The sequence below is a fragment of the Armigeres subalbatus genome, chromosome 2 (assembly GCF_024139115.2).
Source record: "Armigeres subalbatus isolate Guangzhou_Male chromosome 2, GZ_Asu_2, whole genome shotgun sequence".
Classification (NCBI taxonomy): domain Eukaryota; kingdom Metazoa; phylum Arthropoda; class Insecta; order Diptera; family Culicidae; genus Armigeres; species Armigeres subalbatus.
This window is the reverse complement of record NC_085140.1, coordinates 154454399-154476966: the sequence shown is the minus strand read 5'-3', so window position 1 is coordinate 154476966 and position 22568 is coordinate 154454399. Positions and strand designations below refer to the sequence as shown.

At 37.3% G+C, this 22568-nt stretch overlaps 1 protein-coding gene across 3 annotated transcripts; it reads left to right on the top strand.

The window, feature by feature from the left end:
* Window positions 1-586: 586 nt before the first annotated feature.
* LOC134215324 (uncharacterized) lies at window positions 587-1767 on the top strand. Of its 3 annotated transcripts, none has more exons than XM_062694540.1 (3): window positions 587-709; window positions 787-1063; window positions 1155-1767. In XM_062694540.1, exons 1-3 carry the CDS (start codon window positions 701-703, stop codon window positions 1622-1624), a joined length of 756 nt encoding a protein of 251 aa, XP_062550524.1. In that variant the 5' UTR covers window positions 587-700; the 3' UTR covers window positions 1625-1767. The 3 variants fall into 3 exon arrangements, with proteins under 3 accessions (XP_062550524.1, XP_062550523.1, XP_062550522.1); XM_062694539.1 differs by having other exon boundaries at window positions 1152-1767; XM_062694538.1 differs by having other exon boundaries at window positions 1131-1767.
* Window positions 1768-22568: the final 20801 nt, after the last annotated feature.

Below are 22568 nucleotides of genomic sequence, written 5' to 3'. Positions count from 1 at the left end.
TTCATCTTGTAGCAAGCCCGACTTCAGCAAAAACTCATATTGAAAGACTAAACTGAAATCTGAACTCAATTACCATCAGCACAGATTTATTTCGCAACTATGGATCTCGTCGTCGGCGTTGGGCGAAATTCACGAAATATTTGCAATCGAACCCGTTTCCACCTAGCCTAAAGACTCACACTTTATCCACTGGGCAAATTGAAGCCCCCAGTTCATTAGATATTCTCATTAAATATTTATAAATCGTTTCAGCTATTTCAAGTCGGATGTATAACCACGCATGATTGGGTTTAAAATGACACAAAATACTCATTTTCATCTTATATGAAATAGAAATATTAACATTTTAAAAGCATTGGTCTACTAAAAGTAATGCACTGATACAACAAAAATTTTCTCCTAAATCCTTCATCCAAATGGCAGGATTGTATGCTCGTTATACAGACGTATTTTACAACCCTATTCCAAAATCCAGTTCTGCAGGTATTCATATCGTCTGGGGCACCGCCTGTAAGATAGAAGTTTTCCAAAGCAAGAATTCAAATTTCTTTGGACTCGACTCTTCTTTTTCCGATCTAAAATCTTGACTACGAGAAGCTTTATATAAAGCCTATGAATTTCTGCCCAACTATCAGTAGTTTCCTACACTCCCTTGGCTGAAACATATTGTGTTCAAATAGATCAAAGCGAACATTCAATCATGTTTAAGGTAGCTTTTAGTTTCATCAATTTGTGAAAAGTGCTTTGTTGAGAAATCGTTATTGAAATGTGTGATCCCTTCTACAGGTGTCGTGTCTTCTGGTCCTGGTTGCTGTGAGTGTGTCCGCGGAACCGACTCTCAAGAAACTGCTGCTGAAACGCCTGTTGCTGAAACACCTTCAAGGTCCTTCTCTCGTTGCGCCCATTGCCTATGCCGAGCATCCTTTATCATATGTTCAGTCAGCTCCAGTTTCATATTCTCAGCCCATCAGTTTCGGTCACTCGGCTCCAGCGTACTTAGAATCTGGACCAGGTCCAGAAGTGTTTTCGAGTCGCCACCTGTCACTACCATCTTCAGGATCAGGTAATAACAATGAATATCAAAACCGCCGAATTCGAACCAGCTAACATTATATTTCGTATTCGTACAGCATTTGTGCATCATCCCGAAGTAGTTCATGAAGCTCCGCATGTGAACTTTCACTCTGCTCCTGTGCCAGCTGCCACTTACGGGCCTCCTGCTGTTTCCTTCGATGCTGCACCCCAGCTTGCTGTCAGCCATGAAGCTCCAGTTGAACAGTCCTACAACTTCCAGCCAGCCCCTCATCCAATTTCCTGCCAGTCCTCTCACGAGCCCATCTCTTTCCACTCCTCTCAGGAGCCTATCTCATTCCAGCCCTCTCAACAGCCCATCTCATTCCAGCCCTCTCAACAGCCCATCTCATTCCAATCCTCTCAAGAGCCCATCTCGTTCCAGTCCTCTCAACAGCCCATCTCATTCCAATCCTCTCATGAGCCCATCTCATTCCAAGGAGCCCAAGAGTCCATCGGATTGCAGGCCTCAGCACAGCCCATCTCCTACGATGCCAGCGTTCCTCTGCAACAGTCTAAGGGAATCGAACTGACCAAGCGTATCTTTTTCTAGATGTTAAACACTGCAAAAACAGATTGCGTTGAACCAAATCCCTTTTAGCTCTAGAAACAATAGGTCAAATATACCAAAAGTGTAGGATAGACGCGCATAGAAGATGCCAAACTACTGCAAATAAAGTGTATTTTAAAATATGATTGTTGACTTTTATATTTCATACTGCAAAAACAAACTGTGTTTGAACTGCCATAAAATGTGTCTCAATTTTGATGGTACAGTTAGTCCAAAAAGTATTCGTCTAGCTGTGCGTTTTCTTAAAAATGTCAAAAATAGAATCTAGTAAGCTCAAAAAAATAAAACTATCGATTACATTGTGTAGCAAAATAATCAATTCATCTTTATTGTTTAAAATCAAACAGAAGAATAAAACAATAACAAAAACAAAGGTAACAAAACATAACAAGTCATTAAATATGGGCTCAAAAAGTATTCGTCTATTCAGGTTTAGCGCCCTTTTGAAACGAAAACAGGAGTTGTAGAATGGAATTCAATATTTCGTTGGATTCCCCTGTATATCTATGACGGGCTGCAGTTCTTGTGGCATGAACTTACCAAATTAGCCGTAACGGGGGACGGAATATTCTTCCATTCTTCTTTCAACACTAATTTCAATTCGTTGTTGTTGGAAATATGACTTTCATGAATTTCACGAAAAGTTTGTCGTCCAGAACCTTCAAATAGAGTTAAATTGGATTCATATCTGGGCTCTGAAAAGGCGTTTTGAGTTGATTGGGGTATTATAGAGTAGCTACACAGATAGAAAAATCCACTGAAACTCACGCCAAAAATCATGCACATAAATGGAACGTCACTATTAGCGTAATGCCACACGGGATACAGCCCAGATACACACAATATTCGACGCGAATCGTCAATACTGCATACAAGTTGTAAGCAATCCTGTTAGGAAGAAGACCATTCCAGCGTAGAACAGCGCAAATCTCCCCATGTCAAGTTTCACGAGCTGTTCACCTTTCATTATTTTTTTCTGTGTACAGCTTAATACTTTGGGCTGTGTGCTCGAGGTAATTATCACCCCGTAAGATGCATGCTCCCTTTAAGCCTAATTTCTCAGCAATGGAGTTCAAATTTTCTTTCAAAATGCGGATGAACATTCTGTGATACATAATTCCTTCAATAATGTGAAATTTTCCCACACCGGTTGCGCTCAAGCACCTCAGAGACCATGACGGAGCCCCAACCATGCTTTACTGCTCAAAAGAGATTCTGTGCCTGTATCTCAATATTCCTTTTCCGCCATTACATACATCGGCCATTTGATCCAAATATGCTGTACTCGCTTTCGTCAGATAACATGACTTGATTCCGAAAGTCATCCTTTTTCCAGCGATATTTTTAGCTGAAATCGAGCTGTTTTTGATAATTTGATGGCTCACTTGAATTTTCTTCCGTGATACTCGCCCATTATACCCATACTTTTCACAGGTATTTCTGTTCGTATTAGTTCATATCTGAGCACTTCTTCTCTCCAACTCACTTGCCTATATGGGTGAACTCGTTTTTAAGGATTTTTTTATTTTTCGCACAATAAATCGCTTATCGTTATCAGTTTACCATCGCTGACGCCAAGTTCAAACAAACAAACAAAAACATTATTTAATCTGTCATTGAGTATTGACAAAATGTTGCTAGACATCACTAGAGTGTGCTAGTGTAATTACATGCGAATAAAACTATTATATTCGTGTTTCGCTCGATTATTTTCTGAATAGACGAATACTTTTTGAGCAAGCGAAATTGACGAAATTTAGATATTCTCTACATACCAGAAAAAGTAATTGAAATTTCTATTTGTTTTTGAATAATAATCATGTATTGATAAGTTTTCTACCAAATTTAAAGGAAAGTTTTTTGATTTCACTTCTAACAAGCCTAAGTTTTACATCTTACTAAAAAATATGCAGCTAGACGAATACTTTTTGGACCCACTGTATAGTGTTTAAAATTCATATTTGAAACATTTGTTTGTGAAACTATATAGGGGAAACTGGGGTAATATGCACCCCCGGGGCAAAACGACCCGATTAACTAGTGGAATTAAATGGACAGTACTTAATTCGTCTTAGACGGTTTATATTTAGCATATTTAATGTGTGAAAAATATCTCACTCTCGATGTCATCTGCAGAGATTCAGTTTTCAGACAATGTTCGTTCCGTTGAGAGATACAGAGGGATGGACAAAATAATTGTGATAGGCAAATTTTAGTTAAAATTAGATGTGTTGCAACTACCTTAGTTATTATCCGATTTTGACAATTCAGGCATGCCTGAACTAGAAAATTAATGCAGTTTGACGGTATGTCCATGGATCCGACTATGGCCAACGGATTCCGGAGATATTCCGGGTTTTTCGGAGATAGGTTCAAAACCGTAAATTTGAAGTGGATATTAGGAGAAGTTGTGGTTAAAAATTGAATAATATTAGTAACCAAAAATGAAGTAGGGCTCTTGCCAATTGGAACCATATATTGAGATTTGGAATCGGACCAGAATCTTTATAATCGGTTCCGATCGATACTTATCAAAGGGGTCAGGCCACAACTTCATTTGAATCTCGCTTTTTGATAGATCGTCCACTATGATTTTATTCCAAAAGGTTTCTTATGTGTCAAGAATAAAAAACCAATTGGATGGGGACGTTTAAGTTTTACCATCAAAATCAGTCTTTCGACGGCTCTTTTTTCATGGTTTTCGATCAGGAAGCGAAGTATAAATATAAAATGGTTCATTGACGGCTCTAACTGCTTCCAGCACCTACGGATTGGCCACGGGGAACTTGTGTACGGGGACATTTTAGTTTTACCACCAAAACCAGTCATTCGACGGCTCTTTTTTGTGGTTCTCGATCAAGAAGCGAAGTATGAATTTAAAATAGTCCATTGAAGGTTCTGACCGCTTCCAGGACCTACGGATTGGCCCCGGGGAACCTGTGGAAGGGGACATTTAAGTTTTAGCACCAAAACCAGTCATTCGAAGGCTCTTTTTTCATGGTTTTCGATCAGGAAGCGAAGTACGAAAATAAAATGGATCATTGACGGCTCTGACCGCTTCCAGGACCCAGATATAAGTTTTAGCACCAAAATCAGTCATTCGACGGCTTTTTTATAGGTTTTCGATCAGGAAGCAAAGTAGAAATATAAAAAGACAGCTTTGACCGCTTCCAGGACCTACTGGTTGCCCCGATGAACCTGTGGAAGGGGACATTTTAGTTTTTACACCAAAATCAATCATTTGGCAGTTCTTCTTTCATATAAGCAAAGTATGAATATAAAATGGACCATTGATGACTCTGACCGCTCTCAGGACCTACAGATTGCCCCCGGAAAACCTGTGGAAAGGGACATTTAAGTTGCAGCACCAAAACCAATAACTCGACTGCTTTTTTTCGTGATTTTTTATCAGAAAGCGAAGTATGAGTATAAATTGGACCATTAATGGATCTGACTGCTTCCAGTACTTATGGATTGCCCCCGGGGAACTGTGGAAGGGGACATTTTAGTTTTAGCACCAAAACCAATCATTGGACGGCTCTTTTTATGGGTTTCAATCGGAATGTGAAGTATGAACAAGAAATGGACCATTGACGGCTCTGACCGCTTTCTGGACCTACGGATAGCTCATGGGGAACCTGTGGAAGAGAACATTTTAGTTTTAGCATCAAAACCAGTCATTCGACGGCTCTTTTTTACGGTTCTCGATAAGGAAGCGAAGTATGAATATAAAATGGACCATTGACGGCTCTGACTGCTCTGACTGCTCTCAGGAACTACTGATTGCCCCGGGGTTATCTGTGAAAATAATTGTTTTCCGATCAGGAAACGAGGTATAAATATGAAATGCCAGGATCATTTTAAAAATATTACCCGAATCTTTTTTTTTCAGTTTTATTAGTTCCTTGTTTATACTTCATACTTCGCTTCCTGATCCAAAGCCATGAAAAAAGAGCCGTTGTATGACTAGTTTTGGTGCTAAAACTAAAATGTCCCATTCCACAGGTTCCCTGGGACAGTCTGTAGGTCCAGAAAGCGGTCAGAGCCCTCAATTGTCCCTTTTATATTCATTTCTTGATTCCTAATCGAAACCACTAGAAAAGAGCCATCGAATGGCTGGTTATGATGCTTAAAATAAAATATCCTCTTCAACAGATTCCCTAGGGGCAATCCGTGGGTCCTGGAAGCGGTCAGAGCCGTAAATGGACCATTTTATATTCATACTTTGCTTCCTGATCGAAAACCATGAAAAAAGAACCGTCGAATGACTGATTTTGATGCAAAATTTTAAATTCACAGGTTCCCCGGGGACATCCCAGTGACTCCAGGATCCGTTTATTCAATTGGTTTTTCATTCTTGACACATTAGAAGCCTTCTGGAATAAAATCATAGTGGACGATCTATAAAAAAGCGAGATTCAAATGAAGTTTAGGTCTGACCCCTTTGATAAGTATCGATCGGAACCGATTATAAAAAAATGACCATATCTCACTTGATTCTGGGTGATTGAGGGTATTAATTTATGAATTATTTATCTTATCCTGGTCCTATACTTGACAATAAATTTTCTGACCATTATTAAACCAAAATTAAAATAACATAATTAAAAAACCAATCGCCACTCCGCAAACACGAAAATGCAGGTGTCATTTAGTTTGCGTGTCGGTCGCAATTGTACCGAAAGTGACTGTGTTTTAATTGCAAATCGCAATTAATAGAGTAAGATCAGCAGCATAAATAACAAAAGGATCGCTTTTCATCCTTGCGTATTGCACTATTTACAGTGTTAGTCTGATTAATCGGTCTGCTTTAATTCAAAATAGCTGTATACTGGATTATGATCCTATGATTCGAAATCCGTCCACGGTGGACGCTATATTTAGTATATATGTCGCAATGATTGTTTTTGTTATTGTTGGCATGACATCCCCCACTGGGACATTACCGTCTTGCAGCTTAGTGTTCTCTAAGCATTTCTACGGTTGTTAACTGCGATGTTTCTAAGCCAGTTTATCCGATGATACTTTTATTCCCAGGAAAGTCGGGAAAATTTCCAACCCGAGCCACCTTCAGCATGGTCTTGCTTTATAGCCGCGCATGTAACCGCACGGCTAAGGATGGCCACCAATTGCGAATGGCTATGTTCTTTCTAATTTCCACGGGAAATACTTTCTGTTCTCCTCGGTGAATGATTTCGAATATCCACGCAAATCCTAACAAATTTTCACGGGAAATAATGCCAGATTTCTATGGCAATTTCTGGAAAATTTCAACAGGAATTACTCCTAAATTTTCACATGATTTTTTTTCCTCGGTTTGTTCGGAACATTCTTTTAAAATTCAAAGAAAAATTTTCAATGACAAAATTCTTTCTGATTTCCGGGGAAATTTTTAAAAAAAAATGTTTTTCTAAGGAAAATTTATTGGAATTTCCATGAAAAATACTTATGAATTTCCACGGGAAGTTCTTCCGACATTGCACGGGAAATTACAAATTACAAAATTCTTCCAATTTTTCGGCGGGATCCTCTAATATCCACAGAAATTCTTTCGAATTTCCACAGGATTTTTTTTCTTTGAAAAATTCCACAAGAATTTCTTCTAAATTTCCACAGGAATTTCTTTAAAATTTCCTCGGGAAATTATTTCGAATTTCCAGGGGAAGTTTATTCGAAGTTCGACGGGAAATTCTTTCGAATTTCCACGAAAAATTATTTAGAATTTCCACGGAAAAATCATTCCAATATCCACAGGAATTATTGTTTAATTTTCATAGTTTTCCACAAGTTCCTCAAGTTCCACGGAAAATTCGAAAAAAAATTCCTATGAAATTCTTATTCTTGCGAATTTCGACAGGAACCTCTTCGAATTTCAACAGATATTTCTACATTTCCATGGAAAATTCTTTCGATTTTACACAGGCAATTTCATTAAATTCCCATGGCATTTTTTCGAATTTTATGATGAAAATTCTATCGAAAATCAAAGAAAAATATTTCCCAAGGAAATTCCACGGGAAATGTACCTGAATAGAAAATAATTTACTATGGGAATGATAATTTTCCATTGATATTCCAAAGAAAGCTCTTTGGATTTAAATTGATATAATATTATAATACAATTCATCCCATATTGAATTTCAAATTTACCACATGTTTTTACCCATTTTCAATGCCGAAATCTGACGTCATAATTTTCCTTTAGTGCTTAATTTTATTTCGATTGTTTAGCAAAGTTAAATAAATGAGCTACCATTGTTTTACACCGTGTTACTAAATTAAATTTAAATTTAAATTTTATTTATTTAAATTATTTATTTAAATTAAATTTAAATTTACTAAGACATAAAAGCAGTTTTTGCATAGCTATACGTGATTTCCCCTAAATACAGAATTCAGATAGAAAATCAATGGTACTTTTGAACGAAGGTTGCGATTTGCTTTGACGGATAAAGAGCTAAAATTAAAGGAGACATTCTTTTCTTAGTTTTTTTCCTTCCCGTTTTTCAAAAACAAACTTTTGATAGGATAGTGTTATATACTGTATGTGCGTATGTAACCAACGCCGCTAGGTGGATTAATCTGGGTTTTAATTTCACAAATTAAGCTCAACCAAAAATATTTTGAACAATGAATATATAAGTAATATTTTAGTATTCTATGAAATAATATTAACGATTATTAACGTATTACGGGGAACTGTTCCGTTTTCCATCTCACTGAATATATATTCATCTCATCGCGAAACAAAGCATTACAGCATCAATTTCGTCGCTTCTTTTTGCTAACTTGCGTGCTCACTACTGAAAAAAAAATCACAAAAATAAAAAACAAATCAAATACTTATTCATTGCTTTGATTTTTATGGGATGAATATCGGAGCTACTTCTTCTCCACTTTATCACGCTTATTCATTAAAAACTCTAAACAGCAAATTATTAAAATCTCATTTCTATACTGTCAATGGTACAGCCACCATACCATAATGCTATCTACTAAATAGATAACGCCAATGGATGAAGAACACATAGCTTACAGCATGGTCAAACCCGATTCCGCCAGAGATCGCCTTTCTGTATGCAGCCAACTTACAAGCATACAAGTTAACGTCTTCAAGTTGCCGAACAGCAGTATACAGTTGTACAGTCATCCCACGATTATTACACAATTGAGCTTGAGCTTGATGACCGCACAATTCGTAGTTGCTACTCCGTGATTGATCAGAACAATCGAAATTGCACAGGGAATCAATAGTTGGGGCTTGGGATTAGCTATCCACTTCGAGTCGAGTCAAGTACGAGACACTGAAGACGACCTTACTGTTGAGGTCGAAATACGTATCTGTCAAGGTACAATTAAGTGGTGGAATTGAATGGGATTGTACAAACTCGTGTTATGACAAATGAAAAATCAGTTAAAATCAGTAAATGAGTATGAGTATTCGCGTAGCCGATACATCCAAAGACAAAAAGTTGAATGATCGAAATTCATACCACTTTTTTAAATCGGGCAAGACATCAATGTTTGCTATTCGTTCAACCAATACAATCCCCCTATAACCAGCCAATAAAATGGTTCAATAATAGTCAACCGCGTACTGTTTAACGTACAGATTAATCCACCTAGCGTTGGTGGTGCCTTTCTCGCATTTAGTTAAGACACCAACCTTATATGGGGTTTATATGGTCCGATGTACCATTTTCTTCATAACTTTCAAATGCAATGACCGATCGTTATAAAATTCAATAGTGATCAACAAGGCTTTGTCCCCTGTCGAATGAAACTTGTTGCGAGAAAATTAAGGAGGTTAAGGATTACTATAAGAAAAGTTGTCTAATGTTTTTGTAGCTTTTGTGCACACACATACACACATTCATGCACACGGACAGACAGACATGTGCTCAGCTCGTCGAGCTGAGTCGATTGGTATATAATACTATGGGTCTCAGAGACATTCGTTCGTCCCCTTTCCCCTACGAAAACCAAACTGTGTATCTGACAACAAGCCATAAGCTTCAACCCATTTGTCTAGCCGGAAGAGGATCATCTTCTCCAACACTTTCCGAAGGCAGGAAAGCATCGCGATTGGGCGATACGAATTATAATCCGACGCGGGTTTTCCGGGCTTTTGGATGGCTAACACCCTCACTTCCCTCCAATCATCCGGAACAATGTTGCACTCCAGCAACTGATTGAACAAATTCAATAGGCGCTTCTTCGCGGCGCACATAGGGGTATTTTCGCAATCTAGCCGGAATAAATTATTTTATCTCTCAAACTGCTATATTTCACTTTATTTTATGATACTGTGATGATAATTTAGCTGAAATATCAGTTTTCTTAATTTTCACTTTTTGACCCATGTGCTTTACCCTTTAAAACCCTGAAAAGCACTGATAATTTTAATTAATTCGTTCTTGTCATCGCTTCTACCGAAATCAGTTCAACTCTATGTGTTTGCAAGGGGAAACATAGAGCTAAAAAATGGCGTCATGGAAATTGCCCAAGCAGCACAAGTTGTGAAAATCTGGTTGCAGTAGGGGAACTGGGGGTAGGACGCCCACGTTAAGGAAAATGCCATTTTTATCAATGAAAACCACCATTTCAGCCAGTTTTCATCAGCGCATACTGAAGAACAGCATATCTGCGACTGACTACCGATAACAGATATCTAATTGTCCATTTTATTGCACAGAAATTTGATTTTTAAAAAGCACCCGAAAAAATGATTTTGAAACCATGCGGGGTGAGATGCGCCAGTGGATGGGTTAAAACGCGCATGTGCTTATCGTACTGATTTTCATTTTAATTGCCTACATTAAGGCAATTAACCGAATGTTTCAGCTGTTTCGGTCATACGAAATGAGCATGGGCGTAATGCCCCACACCGACCTCAGAAGTTTGAAGGCCCATAAAATCGTTTTAAAACCATTTTTGACGACGATTTCGTGTGGAACATAAAGAACACGAGTAAGCAGCATGGCTCATGGCTCAATTATTAATTTATCAATGTATAACAGCGACAGAAAGACTAAATTCCACCGAGCTAGAATTGCATCAAAACACGCAAAAATCGTTTTTCGAGTTTTTCATGTATAACTAGAGAAAAATCATGAAATATATGTATCCAATGGCAATATTTTTCATTGCTTTATCGTATAGACTATTGAAAATAATCAAAATGGGGATATTTAACCTTATTCAGGGGTGGCGCGTTTTAACCCCTATGGGCGTGCTACCCCCACTTCCCCTAACCATTTTGTGACCGAATCCGGTCATATATAAGTTACTGTGATCGATGTGCAATATGTGTGTTGCTCGGGTGCTCTATGACTCTTCCTCTTTTCATAGGGATGTTGAATGTATGATATAGGTCATAAATGCCTTAAATACAGTACCAAACTAAAAACATCCGCTTTCAAAATGGCGCAAATTTGCGCAAGATTTTTCTTCGGGATCCTAAAATATAGACATAAATGCGTCCTCTCTATACTGAAATATTACCGAATATCATCGAATAAGTGTTTTATGCTTATTGAAAATATGAGGAACATTAACTAGTTTTAGCTCGAAAATGGACATCGAATTACTCTTTTGTATTTCTGTTCAGAATCATTTATTCTTGTCAAAAACACGTTTACATGATACTATTTTGTCTACTTTTTCATGGTATGTACTGATCTGTGTATTACTGTGACAAATATTTGACCACAATAAAACATACCGAACGTAATCAAATTCAACAGAGAAAACCGGTAATTTTCTCAATGAAAAACCTCTAACTTTCTAGAAGTGTAGTGGTAAAACTTTAAATCTAAATAGAAAACCTAGTACTAGGAGTGGCTCGTCTACTATTCAGAGAAGTTTGAGACATATTTAGACTGCTTTAGGACAATTTTGAAAATTTAACTTTATTCCGGCTAGAATGCCGAAATACCCCTATGTGCGGCGTCTGTGAGGTTTTTGAGTAAACTGAACCTAATTCTATCCATCCCCAGAGCAGAATGGTTACATGAAAGAGAGCGAGCGAGAATTCAATCATCAAAAAGGGGTGATCCATATCACCCCTGTCAGCAAAAGTATCACGTGATACTTGCTCCACTGGTACCGAATCCGGACAAACTTTCTTTGCAAAGTCGAGTATCCACCGCGGCGAGCTTTCACGATCTTCGTTAACGGACGACGCTTTTCGCATTCTCCTTCCGAAGGTCCAAAGAGATTTCATTGAAGTCTCGCGCGACAAGCGACAAGCCTTCAACGAAAGTGCGCCCATATTCGGGTTTCGACACATTGACCAGCTTCTTGAACTGGACCTCGAGCGCGATGTACCGTTTGTGAAGAACGATCGATCCGTGTTTCCGAAATTTCTTAAACGCAGATAGAGCTGTGTGCACGCGGTGTCCCACCACGGACTATGTGATTTCCTATGAACCGAAGCTCCTGGCACCGGTGGTTGGTTCCGAACTGGTACTGAGACACGCAGCGGTGGAAGATGGCGCAGATGACGACGATCGGGATCGTCGAAGGCTTGGTGGGGTTGTGCTACGGGTCGTTGCGAAGAAAAAAGCTTTGGATGGCCACTCTGTCGGAACGATGGTTCCCTTCCGGTTTTCCCCTCCAACCGAGACTTCTGTGCGTTGAAGCGTGGGGTCGAGAGTCGTGTTTATCTGGTGGATGCGGTGTGCCGAGTTCAGGCCGTGAATCGCTAGAAGCGCTATCTCCTTTGCTTTCCTTTTCGTCTGAATGACCTGTCTCGTTTAATTTATTTTTGGACTCTTATACGTTTTAGAAGAGAGCAACGCTCGGATTTGAACTTTGACCCCTCGGGTTTTAAAGCGGAGTGGGAATGATTTCATACGCTTAAATTAATGAAGGCGACTTGAATGTAAGCTATGCGGATTTCAAGTAGTGCATTTGATTGGAAATGGGAATACTGAATATTTCAAACATAAATTACTATGAAATGTAAATGAAATTAACAATGAACAAATAATTATGAATAGAAAATAAATTAACATGGAGAACAAAAATAATAAATAGAGCGGAAATACTAATATTAGGTAATTATTTTTCATATGTACAACTTCATGTTTATATTCGAAAAATCTAAAAATAATAATTACAAAATAGTGACCATGTTACAATATGTTAATATCGTTTGTACGTTATTTATAATAAAAATGTGAATTCACGAAAAATTATAATTTTTTAAACTCTCATACAATTTGCATGAAAACAGAATTGTAAAACTTCTCTCCAAAAGATATTTTAGTTACTAGATAAAGATTGTCGCTTCGGTTCCCTTTGTTCTGCTGTCCGGAACATGTTGGGTACCAAGCTGTCAAATCGTATGGATTTTCCTTCTTTGACATTTAGCTCCCCTATCCTCGCCAGCAAAAGATGTTCCGGACAGCGACGACAGCGACAATCTTTATCTGTTAACTAAAATATCTTTTTTCTCTCCCATTGTTCTCAAAACTAAGTTTTTGTCACTTACAAGTATTTGCGCTTTACCCAGGGCCGGATTTAGCTGGAAGGGGGCCCCGGGGCCGATAGCTTGTGGGGGCCCCAAAATGTACAAAACAGGTTGGTTTTGGTACATAATATTTGTGGGGGCCCGGGGCCACGGCTCCCTCAGACCCCCCCCCCCCCCCATAAATCCGGCCCTGGCTTTACCCCAGAATGTCTCTTTCGCGGAAATACTATTGTCGTTGAATTGGTTGAGTATATATTGGTTGGAAATGTCATTTTCGAGAAAATATTATTTTCAGGAAAAAGTCATTCCTGGGGAAATGCTATTTTCGGAGAGTTGTTATTTTCGAAAAAATATTTCTCTTGGGAAACTGTTATTTTCGGAATAGATAAGAGAAATTATAATTTGTATTTTTTTTTTTGTAATTTTATTCATTCAGTTTTACGTGATCCTGTAGGTACAGACCAAGAATAACACGGAATAGTTAAGAGAAATTGTAGAATCAACACAGAAAAAAATAATGAAAACTAAGAAGCGCGTAAAAAATAAAAACATGGAAAATTACTCTATTTTGGGCGTACATGGATATTTTCCAACAAGTACACCCTAAATGTATGCAATTTCTTTACCATTATGTCAGTTTCTATAGCATACCTCATATAAAAAGTGACATAATGCAATGAAAATTGCATACATTCAGGCGATAAAATCGTTTAAATTTACGCTCTTTTTGGCATTCCCTTTATGTGCATTACTTTCGTGTAAATTTCAACAACTTTTTCTATCTGTGAAGAATAACACGACAGAAGAATGGTAAATTTAAATTATTCCTTACGTACATCCTTATCATCCGTTATTTGCCTTATTTATGGCTAACGTAATTATGCCTAACTTATGCACCCGTCTAGATTATTTTTTGTTTTTTTTTCGTTTTATAAAACGGAATGTTGCATATGAATGGTAAGGGAAGGTTTGTTGTAAAACATTTTTGGCCCCCAGAGTGTGTGTACACACCTTTATTAACATTGACACTATAATTATCTCGTTTAATTACAACTTTTTGGTTAGAGTAAAATTGAAATCTAACACATGAACACTAATTGAGCTTCAGACGTAAACAAACCTCTAACTTCTAGGGAATAGTTTGTAGGTCATTGTTTACATTCATGCGGTCCAGGAAAATGCAAAAAAATATGCTGAATATGAGCATGCAAACACGCTGGAACGTCCAATTAGCAATGTTAGGCAAAACATCATTCATTGAACTCGTACGGTTGAAGGCGCCTTGAAGGGGCTAAGATGAAGGGCAAGCATCGAAGAGTATACTTATTACTGATACTACGGTACACATGAGAGACCGCGAGATCTACACATTCCTCAACATAAAAATCGGAGTATATAGAAAAAAATTGTGTAGTGACAGTTTTCCGATGAAAACCGTCAGATGACACCCGATTCTGTTTTTATCCAGATTTTTTTTACACGGCCATGTACAAAAAATACCATACAAAATTTTTGCAAAGTTGCTTTATTTTGCATGAATCGTCGAGAAATCAAAAAACTTTTTTTACACGGATTTTCAAATTTTGAACAGAAATTGTTTTTTTACACGGAACGCATCCCCTGTGTGAAAAATAATCGGGTGTATGCATTTTTTTCCAATTCACTGCGAGCAAATATTTCAAACACGTAACAAATAATTGGCTATATATTTTGATGAGATACCAACTAATATAAGAAACCCTAGATCATGGTAGTCATTTCTGTAATAGAAATATATTTTCTTTAAAAAAATATGAAAATACTCACGAATAAATTGTAACAAATAACCATGTTCTCACAAAACTATAATCAAAACTGAGGTTGAATCCTTTACCCCGAATTCCAACTGTCACCTATATACGATGACCCCTGTGACGCAAAACATGGGAACGGGAAAACGGGCATAATCAATAAACTATAACGTCAATCCCAACGATACCTTGAGCTGCATCTTCCGCGCCAAAACCAGAAGCGCAACCGCCAAATCACGTGGGCAGAGGGCCCACCTTGTCGTACTGCGAGCCTACCTTTGCGTCATACGAAATATTTTGGGAAAACACCAAACAAGTTCCACCTCCATCCAGCCAGATCAGGTTCGTCGAACCGGTCGATGGTTCGAAATATTTTCAAAAGTAAAAACGGTTAATTAATTTCGGAAGTGTCGTTTGGATCGCCAAGTGGCATCTCCATCAACACCAATCGCTATTAGAGTGAGTCAAATTTTTACTTTTTCGCTTCTTTATGCTTAAACGTTCATATTTGTATTTTGAGCTAATTTGATTGTTATTTGACTATGCACACGTCATTTTCAGTTTGTATGAGAAGTACATTGGAAATTGTAATTTTTGCTAGAGATCAATCCGTGAGTTCGCACATTAAATGCTACTGTATTAAAGATAAATCAATTTGTTCAATATTTAGATTGATCTCAAAATAGAATGACAATCAACACAATCGGATTTTACATGTATGAATATATATAATTTATAAGCTCAATGAATAATGTTGCTAGACGCATTTTGACTAATGTTACTATTTTCATATTTATTTTTATACCTACGCCAATAGCGTGGGCATAGTCAAATTACAACCAAACTTGCTCAAAACTTGAAAGTACAACTAAAAAAATGTGACCGTTTATGCACAGGGAAAACTAAATTTGAATCACTCTAATCATCATTTAGACGATGAGAATCACCAAAGATAGATATTTCATCACATTCCTTTTGCTCATTCAGAATGAATGAGACATGATTCACATGCCATATTTCACAATATGATCGATCAGGTCGGATATATTAAAGGTTCTGGCTATTTCACAATATGCAAAGCTCTTGATTGTTTCATAACATGGAAATTTGTGATTGATTGGTAATATCCACATCACTGCTCAAAATGTGGTATGAGAAATTCATGGTAAAATTCAAATCCGTCTACACCGGTCCCGAATGCTAATTTTAAGAATACAAATGTGTGAGAAAAAATGCATATTCTAATCTTTAGGTACCGGAAATAGTGCGTGATAAATCGATGATGATCGATTCCTCGTCTGGTCTGAGAAGTTTTTGAGTTGGAAATTGTCTCGACTTCTCTGACCATGAAAATATCATCGTGCTAGCCTCATGATGTGCAAAATGATTTTTTGGTTTAGAAACCTTGCAGTTAATAACTGTGGAAGGGCTTAATGAATACTAGGTTGCGAGGAAGAAATGTTCCAGTGCGGGATGCCACAAATATTTGTTCCAATCCAACATGCAATAATGACATTAATACGCTCGTAAGTATGTCCTACGTCTACCTATAAAACTAATTATTACAATAATGTGCAGTTCACTTGTCATAAGATGTACAAGTCGAGTCAAGTACGAGACACTGAAGACGGCCTTACTGTTGATGTTGAGGTCGAAATACGTATCTGTAAAAGGTAAGTAGTGGAATTAAATGGAATAGTACAAACTCGTCTTATGACAAATGAATACATTCCATTAAAAGCTTAAAATAATTTTCTTATCAATGTGCACATTGTTTTTGAAACCGATACCATATTTCAAGTCACGTCTCACGAAACATTAGATGTGATAAACTATAGAAAAGTATTAAAACATCGAAATGTTGAAACATCTGTTGCTGGCGAGGACAGGCTGTGAGCTAAATGTCAAAGCAAAATCCATACGTATTGACAGTTACGTTCCCAACATGTTTGCCAATGATAACACCAGCGGCAATCTTTCTCTGTAGTTTATTACTCCCATCAACGGAACAAATTAAAAAACAGAACATTTAAAAAAACAGTGTCGCTTCGGATGACACCCAGCGGCAGATAGATTATTAGATCAGATAATAACCAGAATTCGGCTAGCTAGAGCATTTATTTATTGCTCACCAACATGTAAATGTTTATTTTCATAGACAAGATCATAAAACTGGTTCGATACAGGCGTTTTTAGCGGAATTAGCATCGAAATGTATGTTTAAGGTCAACCTCATAGTATTGATGATTGAATGTTTTACCACACCATAAACGTCGATATATTTTAAGCTAGATTTTTTGTTAATTGGTGAAACTGACATCATTTACGATCAAAAACGGACATTGAATTGATACTATTTCATCAATTCGAAGTCCGCTCAAGATGGAATATGATTTAACTTTCGACAATTAACACAAATTCTAGCTTGAAAAAAAAACTCCAATTGAATATTTTTCAGCTTTGTTAAGTCGAATTAAATTCGTAACTCTTAATAATTGATGAGTGGTTGAATGCTCATGGCGAAAACCAAATTGCTCATCAGCAAAAATTGAATTGTCATTAATATGTACCATCATCCTATTCAAAATAATCTTTTCAAATAATTTCCAAATTGAAGAAAGCAAACTGATTGGACGATAACTGGAAACCGCAATTGGATTTTTATCCAGTTTCAAAATTTAATCAACTTTGGCGTTTTGTTTTTCATTTATCTGGTAAGTGTGCCAACTGAAAACATTTATTTTCACCGATTTTTTTCTCCTTATACGAAAAGTTCTTCACTCTTAAAGTCAAGAGGGAAACATATTTTTTTTTTAAAGATTTGTATCGGCCTAACTCCCCTTATTATAAAATTGTTATGAACTTTTGATCGGGAGGTAGGTAGGTATTCACTGGGTCCGTAGTTGCTTGGAGCTGTTGATATGACCTTAACAGATTTTGCATTACACAAAACTTAACCACAAATTACTTGCCAAATATGAAAAAGGCTATTATGCATGTTTTCAACTATAACTATGTTTTTGTACAAATTCTATTGTCTAATCTAAATCGCAACCAATTTACTTCATATGTTACAAAGACTGAAAGACTCCTGGTTGAAAGGATATCGAATTAGTAAGGGGAGACCGGGTTTGTTGGCCGAGTTTTGCTTTCGGAACTCATTTTGGCTAGACTTTTCTAAAATCGGTTTTCCCTGTCATAAATAAACAAATCTTGAGCACATTTGTGACATATTTCCATCGATGAAAACCAACTTAAGAAAAAGTTATATAAACTAACAAATGCGGTGGAAAAATTCAGCCAGGCCAGGGCTGGGGCAGGTTGGCCAAGTTTGTGAAAATAATTAAAACACATCAAATAAATCAGTGAAAATGTTAGGAAGTGGGAAAAAGGCGGTGTTTATAATTTTATAATATTTAGACTCGTAAAAAATCTTAATTCTTTATTTTTCAGTATTTTATAACATTTTTAGTGAACTTATCTGGGAATTGACGACTGAAGTTTTGCTATGAAGATTGAATTTCTTTCGGCAGTCTTAATAAGTAGCAAATACTTTGTTGCTCCTACATCCGACGTTTCGGTTAATTTATTTAACCTTCTTCAAGGGGTTCTAAAATAAACATAAAAGTATTTGAAAGTGAACAATTTTTCCCGATTTACAAAGATTTTCCCACTTTTGCCCTACTATCCCTTACTTACAGGAGTATGTATTTTTGTTGGTGTGTGTAGTGCCCTACATTTAGTTGTCGTGGTTTTATAATGGCGTCCGCTTTTGCTATACGTGAAATATCGTTATTCGTTGTTTAAATTTTTGTTTAACCGTATTTTATAATATGTTTTTCTAGTGTACTCACTTCATGCGTAGCGATTTTTGCGTACGACACTGTATTTAGTTTTTATAGCTATTTCAAAAAGCTCTCTATCCTTGGTTAAAGTTTAATTTGTACGCTTAATCGCGACACCTCGACTTTCGATTATGAAACTGATGACTGTTCAAATGTGTGTGAGGTGAGTGACAGTCTAGTCATATTGTTAGTGTTTGTACTATAATTTCCCGTGTGCTTACAATGTTTATGTTTGTTTTCTGAATATTTCCTACTTTGTGTAGTATACCTGCATATATTGCATTCAAACCTTCTGTATCTGTTCTATGGTTGATGCAATTTTCATTATTACCAATTTGACACTTTCTAGATATGGTAATGTATGTGTTTTGTTTATTTTGTCTGATATTTTCGTTTTTTTTCCAGGTTGAAGCGGTGATTTTCGGTGATGCTGTGTTCTAGGAGAGCAGTTTTCTCTTTTAGTTGCATAATCCGTGGATCCGATGTGTTGACTTCTTTTTCCTGTAGTTTGTCCAGAGTGTTATAATGAGTCCTGTGACCACGGATACGTGTTTTTAATCTGTTTTTTTGTCATTCCTATGTAACAGGCAGGGCAATCGTTGCATGGAATGGAATAGATGACGTCCGTTTGTTGTTCCTCTGGGATAGGATCTTTCACGTTAGTAAATAACCCTCCTACTGTTCTGCAGTTATATGTTGCGAGTCGTATGTTTTTGTAGTTCCGTTTTATTTCCTTGTCGACTCGGTTCGACAGGTGAGGTATGTATGCTATTGATCGGTAAGTATACTCCAGGTCTCCGTTATTAACTGTTCCGGTATTTGAGCTATCATTTCTTTCATTCATTCGGTTCTGTAGTCTGTTGCGTAGTGATTTTGGATAGTTATTCAATTTTAGTTGTTCATCTATTATTTTGTGCTTGGTATTGTCGTCTATGTTTGTTGATAGCTTATTCACTCTGTTATTGAGATTTCTTGCCGTATTCAATTTTTGTACTAGGAGGTGGAACGAACGGTAATTCAAAAACCTGCCGCTCGCAATAGGCTTTTGGTACCATCGTGTTGTGACCTTCTGGTTTTCATGACGTATTAATAGCATGTCCAAGAATGGTAAATAGTTGTCCACTTCCAGTTCATAGGTGAACTGGATGTGGATGTCATAGCTGTTGAATGTTTCCGAAACGTGTTGTAGCTGGTTTAGTGGGATTTCTGTGAGCAGATCGTCCACATATTTCTTGACGAACGGTAAACGGAAAGTTTAATTTTTCAATTACCGTGTCTAGAAGGGTTTCCATGACCCAGTCCGCGATAGACGGCGAGAGTGGATTCCCCATTGCTGTGCCGAAAATCTAGTGATAGTGCTGACCATCATACCGAAAATAGCTAGAATCTATACAATATTCTACTATCTCAAGAAATAGATCGAGATGGATGTTAGTATTGGATCGAATCTCATTCCATTTCATGATCACGTTGTGCATGACTAACGATTTTGGTATCGATGTGAAAAGGACTTTGACAGCGAGTGAAATCAAAACATAGCTTTCGGGTAATGTTATGTTGTTGATAAACTCGCAGATTGAGTAGTAGTCTCGTATGTTATATGCGTTTACCAGTGACTGTTGAATGATTTTTCCAACGATGGTGCTGGTACGATGGGGCCGTCATGTTTGGAACAACTGGCCTCAACGGCAGACCTGGCTTATGAGCTTTCGGTTGCCCATAGATCCTGGGACATACAGCCTTGTATGTCCTTAATCTTCTGGCGGTTGTGTCGTCGATCAGGTCTAGATTACGAAGCCTGTTGACGATGTTGTTGTTTTGCTTTTCGTATCGTGATGTTGGATCTCTCGGAAGGGGTTTGTATGTGTTTCGGTCTTGCAGCATCTCTAGCATTTTGGAATTGTAGTCCTGTGACCTCATTAGGACTGTTTTGTTTCCTTTATCCGACTTCAAAACTGAGATAGACGGATTGTCTTTCAGAAACTTTTTTGTGACTTTTTCGGCATTTGAACAGAACTTCGCTAACGGTTCCAGTTTGTGATTTTGTGATTCAATACGATGAATGTGGCCGAAAGAAATTCAATCTTTTTAGTGAACTTTCTACAACTCTCGCTACTTTTGATTTTCTCCGCAAGAGTGTACTCATGTTTGTTTTAATTTTTTCGTGTATTTTCCCTCCTTTCATGGGCGACCACCAAAATAACTAGATTAAGCCTTAAATGCGCCTTAAAGCATTTTCACAAAAGCCACTCGGCCAACCAGTCCCGGTCTCCCCTACATTTTTTTTTTAATTTGAAGTGCCCCAATTCATTCTCTAGAATGTTAATAGCCTTATTAGAACAAAAGTGTTTACAACAATTTATCGCCACAATGTGGATTATGAGTTTTCATAAAATGCTCTCAAGTATGACGAGCCATGTCATACAGAAGTAAACTCAACTTGTTTCTGATTTACTTCATAATAACGATCAATCTTTGAACCTGTTAGTTCTGGAATCTCGTTCAATTAGAGTAAATTCGTCATTCGTATGAATGGCGCACATATGATGTACTCGTTGTGTAATTAAAACCACTTTCAAATGTCTTTCGATTATTTTGATTTTTGAGTGTCAGTTTTAACAGACAGGATGACGTTTCGCAACTTTCACTGAATAACATTTCACAAAGTATTTTTTTAAATATCTAAATTGTAATAAGAGACTCACTCACCATATTTCAAATGTCCCCATCATAAATTGTAAACAGAAGCCCTTTAACAAGCTCTTAATAAACTCTTTAACAATTACTGCATTTACAAGGCATTTCGAATGAACATCATTCACAGCAATAACAACAGAAAACAACAGATTTAATATAAAATCTAAACAAATTGAAAACGGATACATAATTTTGGCAGCCCCAAACTGTACCCATCGCGATAAGCATATTTCCATCGTTGAAACAAGTTTTGGAACAGATATGTACCACTACCAGCCACATGATTGAGAAGTTCGAAATCTGAATTTCAATTTGATGTCAGCGGCAAAAACAAACCAGATTTTGTAACGATTTTTCATCATGCAATGTAATGCAAAATATTATTTTGCCATGTAGGAAGCGGGTGTTTCGCGGAACTTCCGGCGAACGATCGAATACGAGGACGAACGGGCTGATAGACAACTTTATGCAGAAGCGAACCAGCTCCACTAGACTCGCCCTTCTGAACCCTCAAATGATCTTGGCGGTTCTTTGCCGTATCGGTGAAGAGGATGTTTTCAGTCTTCTCAAACGGACAGCTATCAGTAGACTAAATCTACATTTTTTGTACAACTTTGGTTATCGATATTTTTGAATGGATTTGGTATGGGCGACTAGAACATGAGGCTACTCATTCTAACATTTACCTAAACAAGTTTTGTCTCACGTCTTACGCTGCGAGTACAATGCACTGACACAGACCGTTTCAATTATGCGTGAACGTGTGACTATTTGAAACGTTATCATTGTGTGGGGAATCTACATCAACTCGAGTCACCGTTGTCCAATTTGAGATCAAATTTCTATTATGATTATCATGTTTTGATGGCTTGCGAGGTACCAACAGCTTTCGGCTTAATGCAATATACACAATTTAGCTGAACCAGTTTTACGGGTAATGCACTCGAATGCAGAGTTTCTTACGAAAGATCCACGGACCGTTGAATTATTATGGCGAGAACAGAAATTCTAGTTACTTGAGTGGACCTTCCATAATTTTGAAAAACTCTTGTTGGTCCTCTAATTTTATTGCTTTTCTCATAGAAAGCCACGATTTACGACCTAAAATACTTTTATTT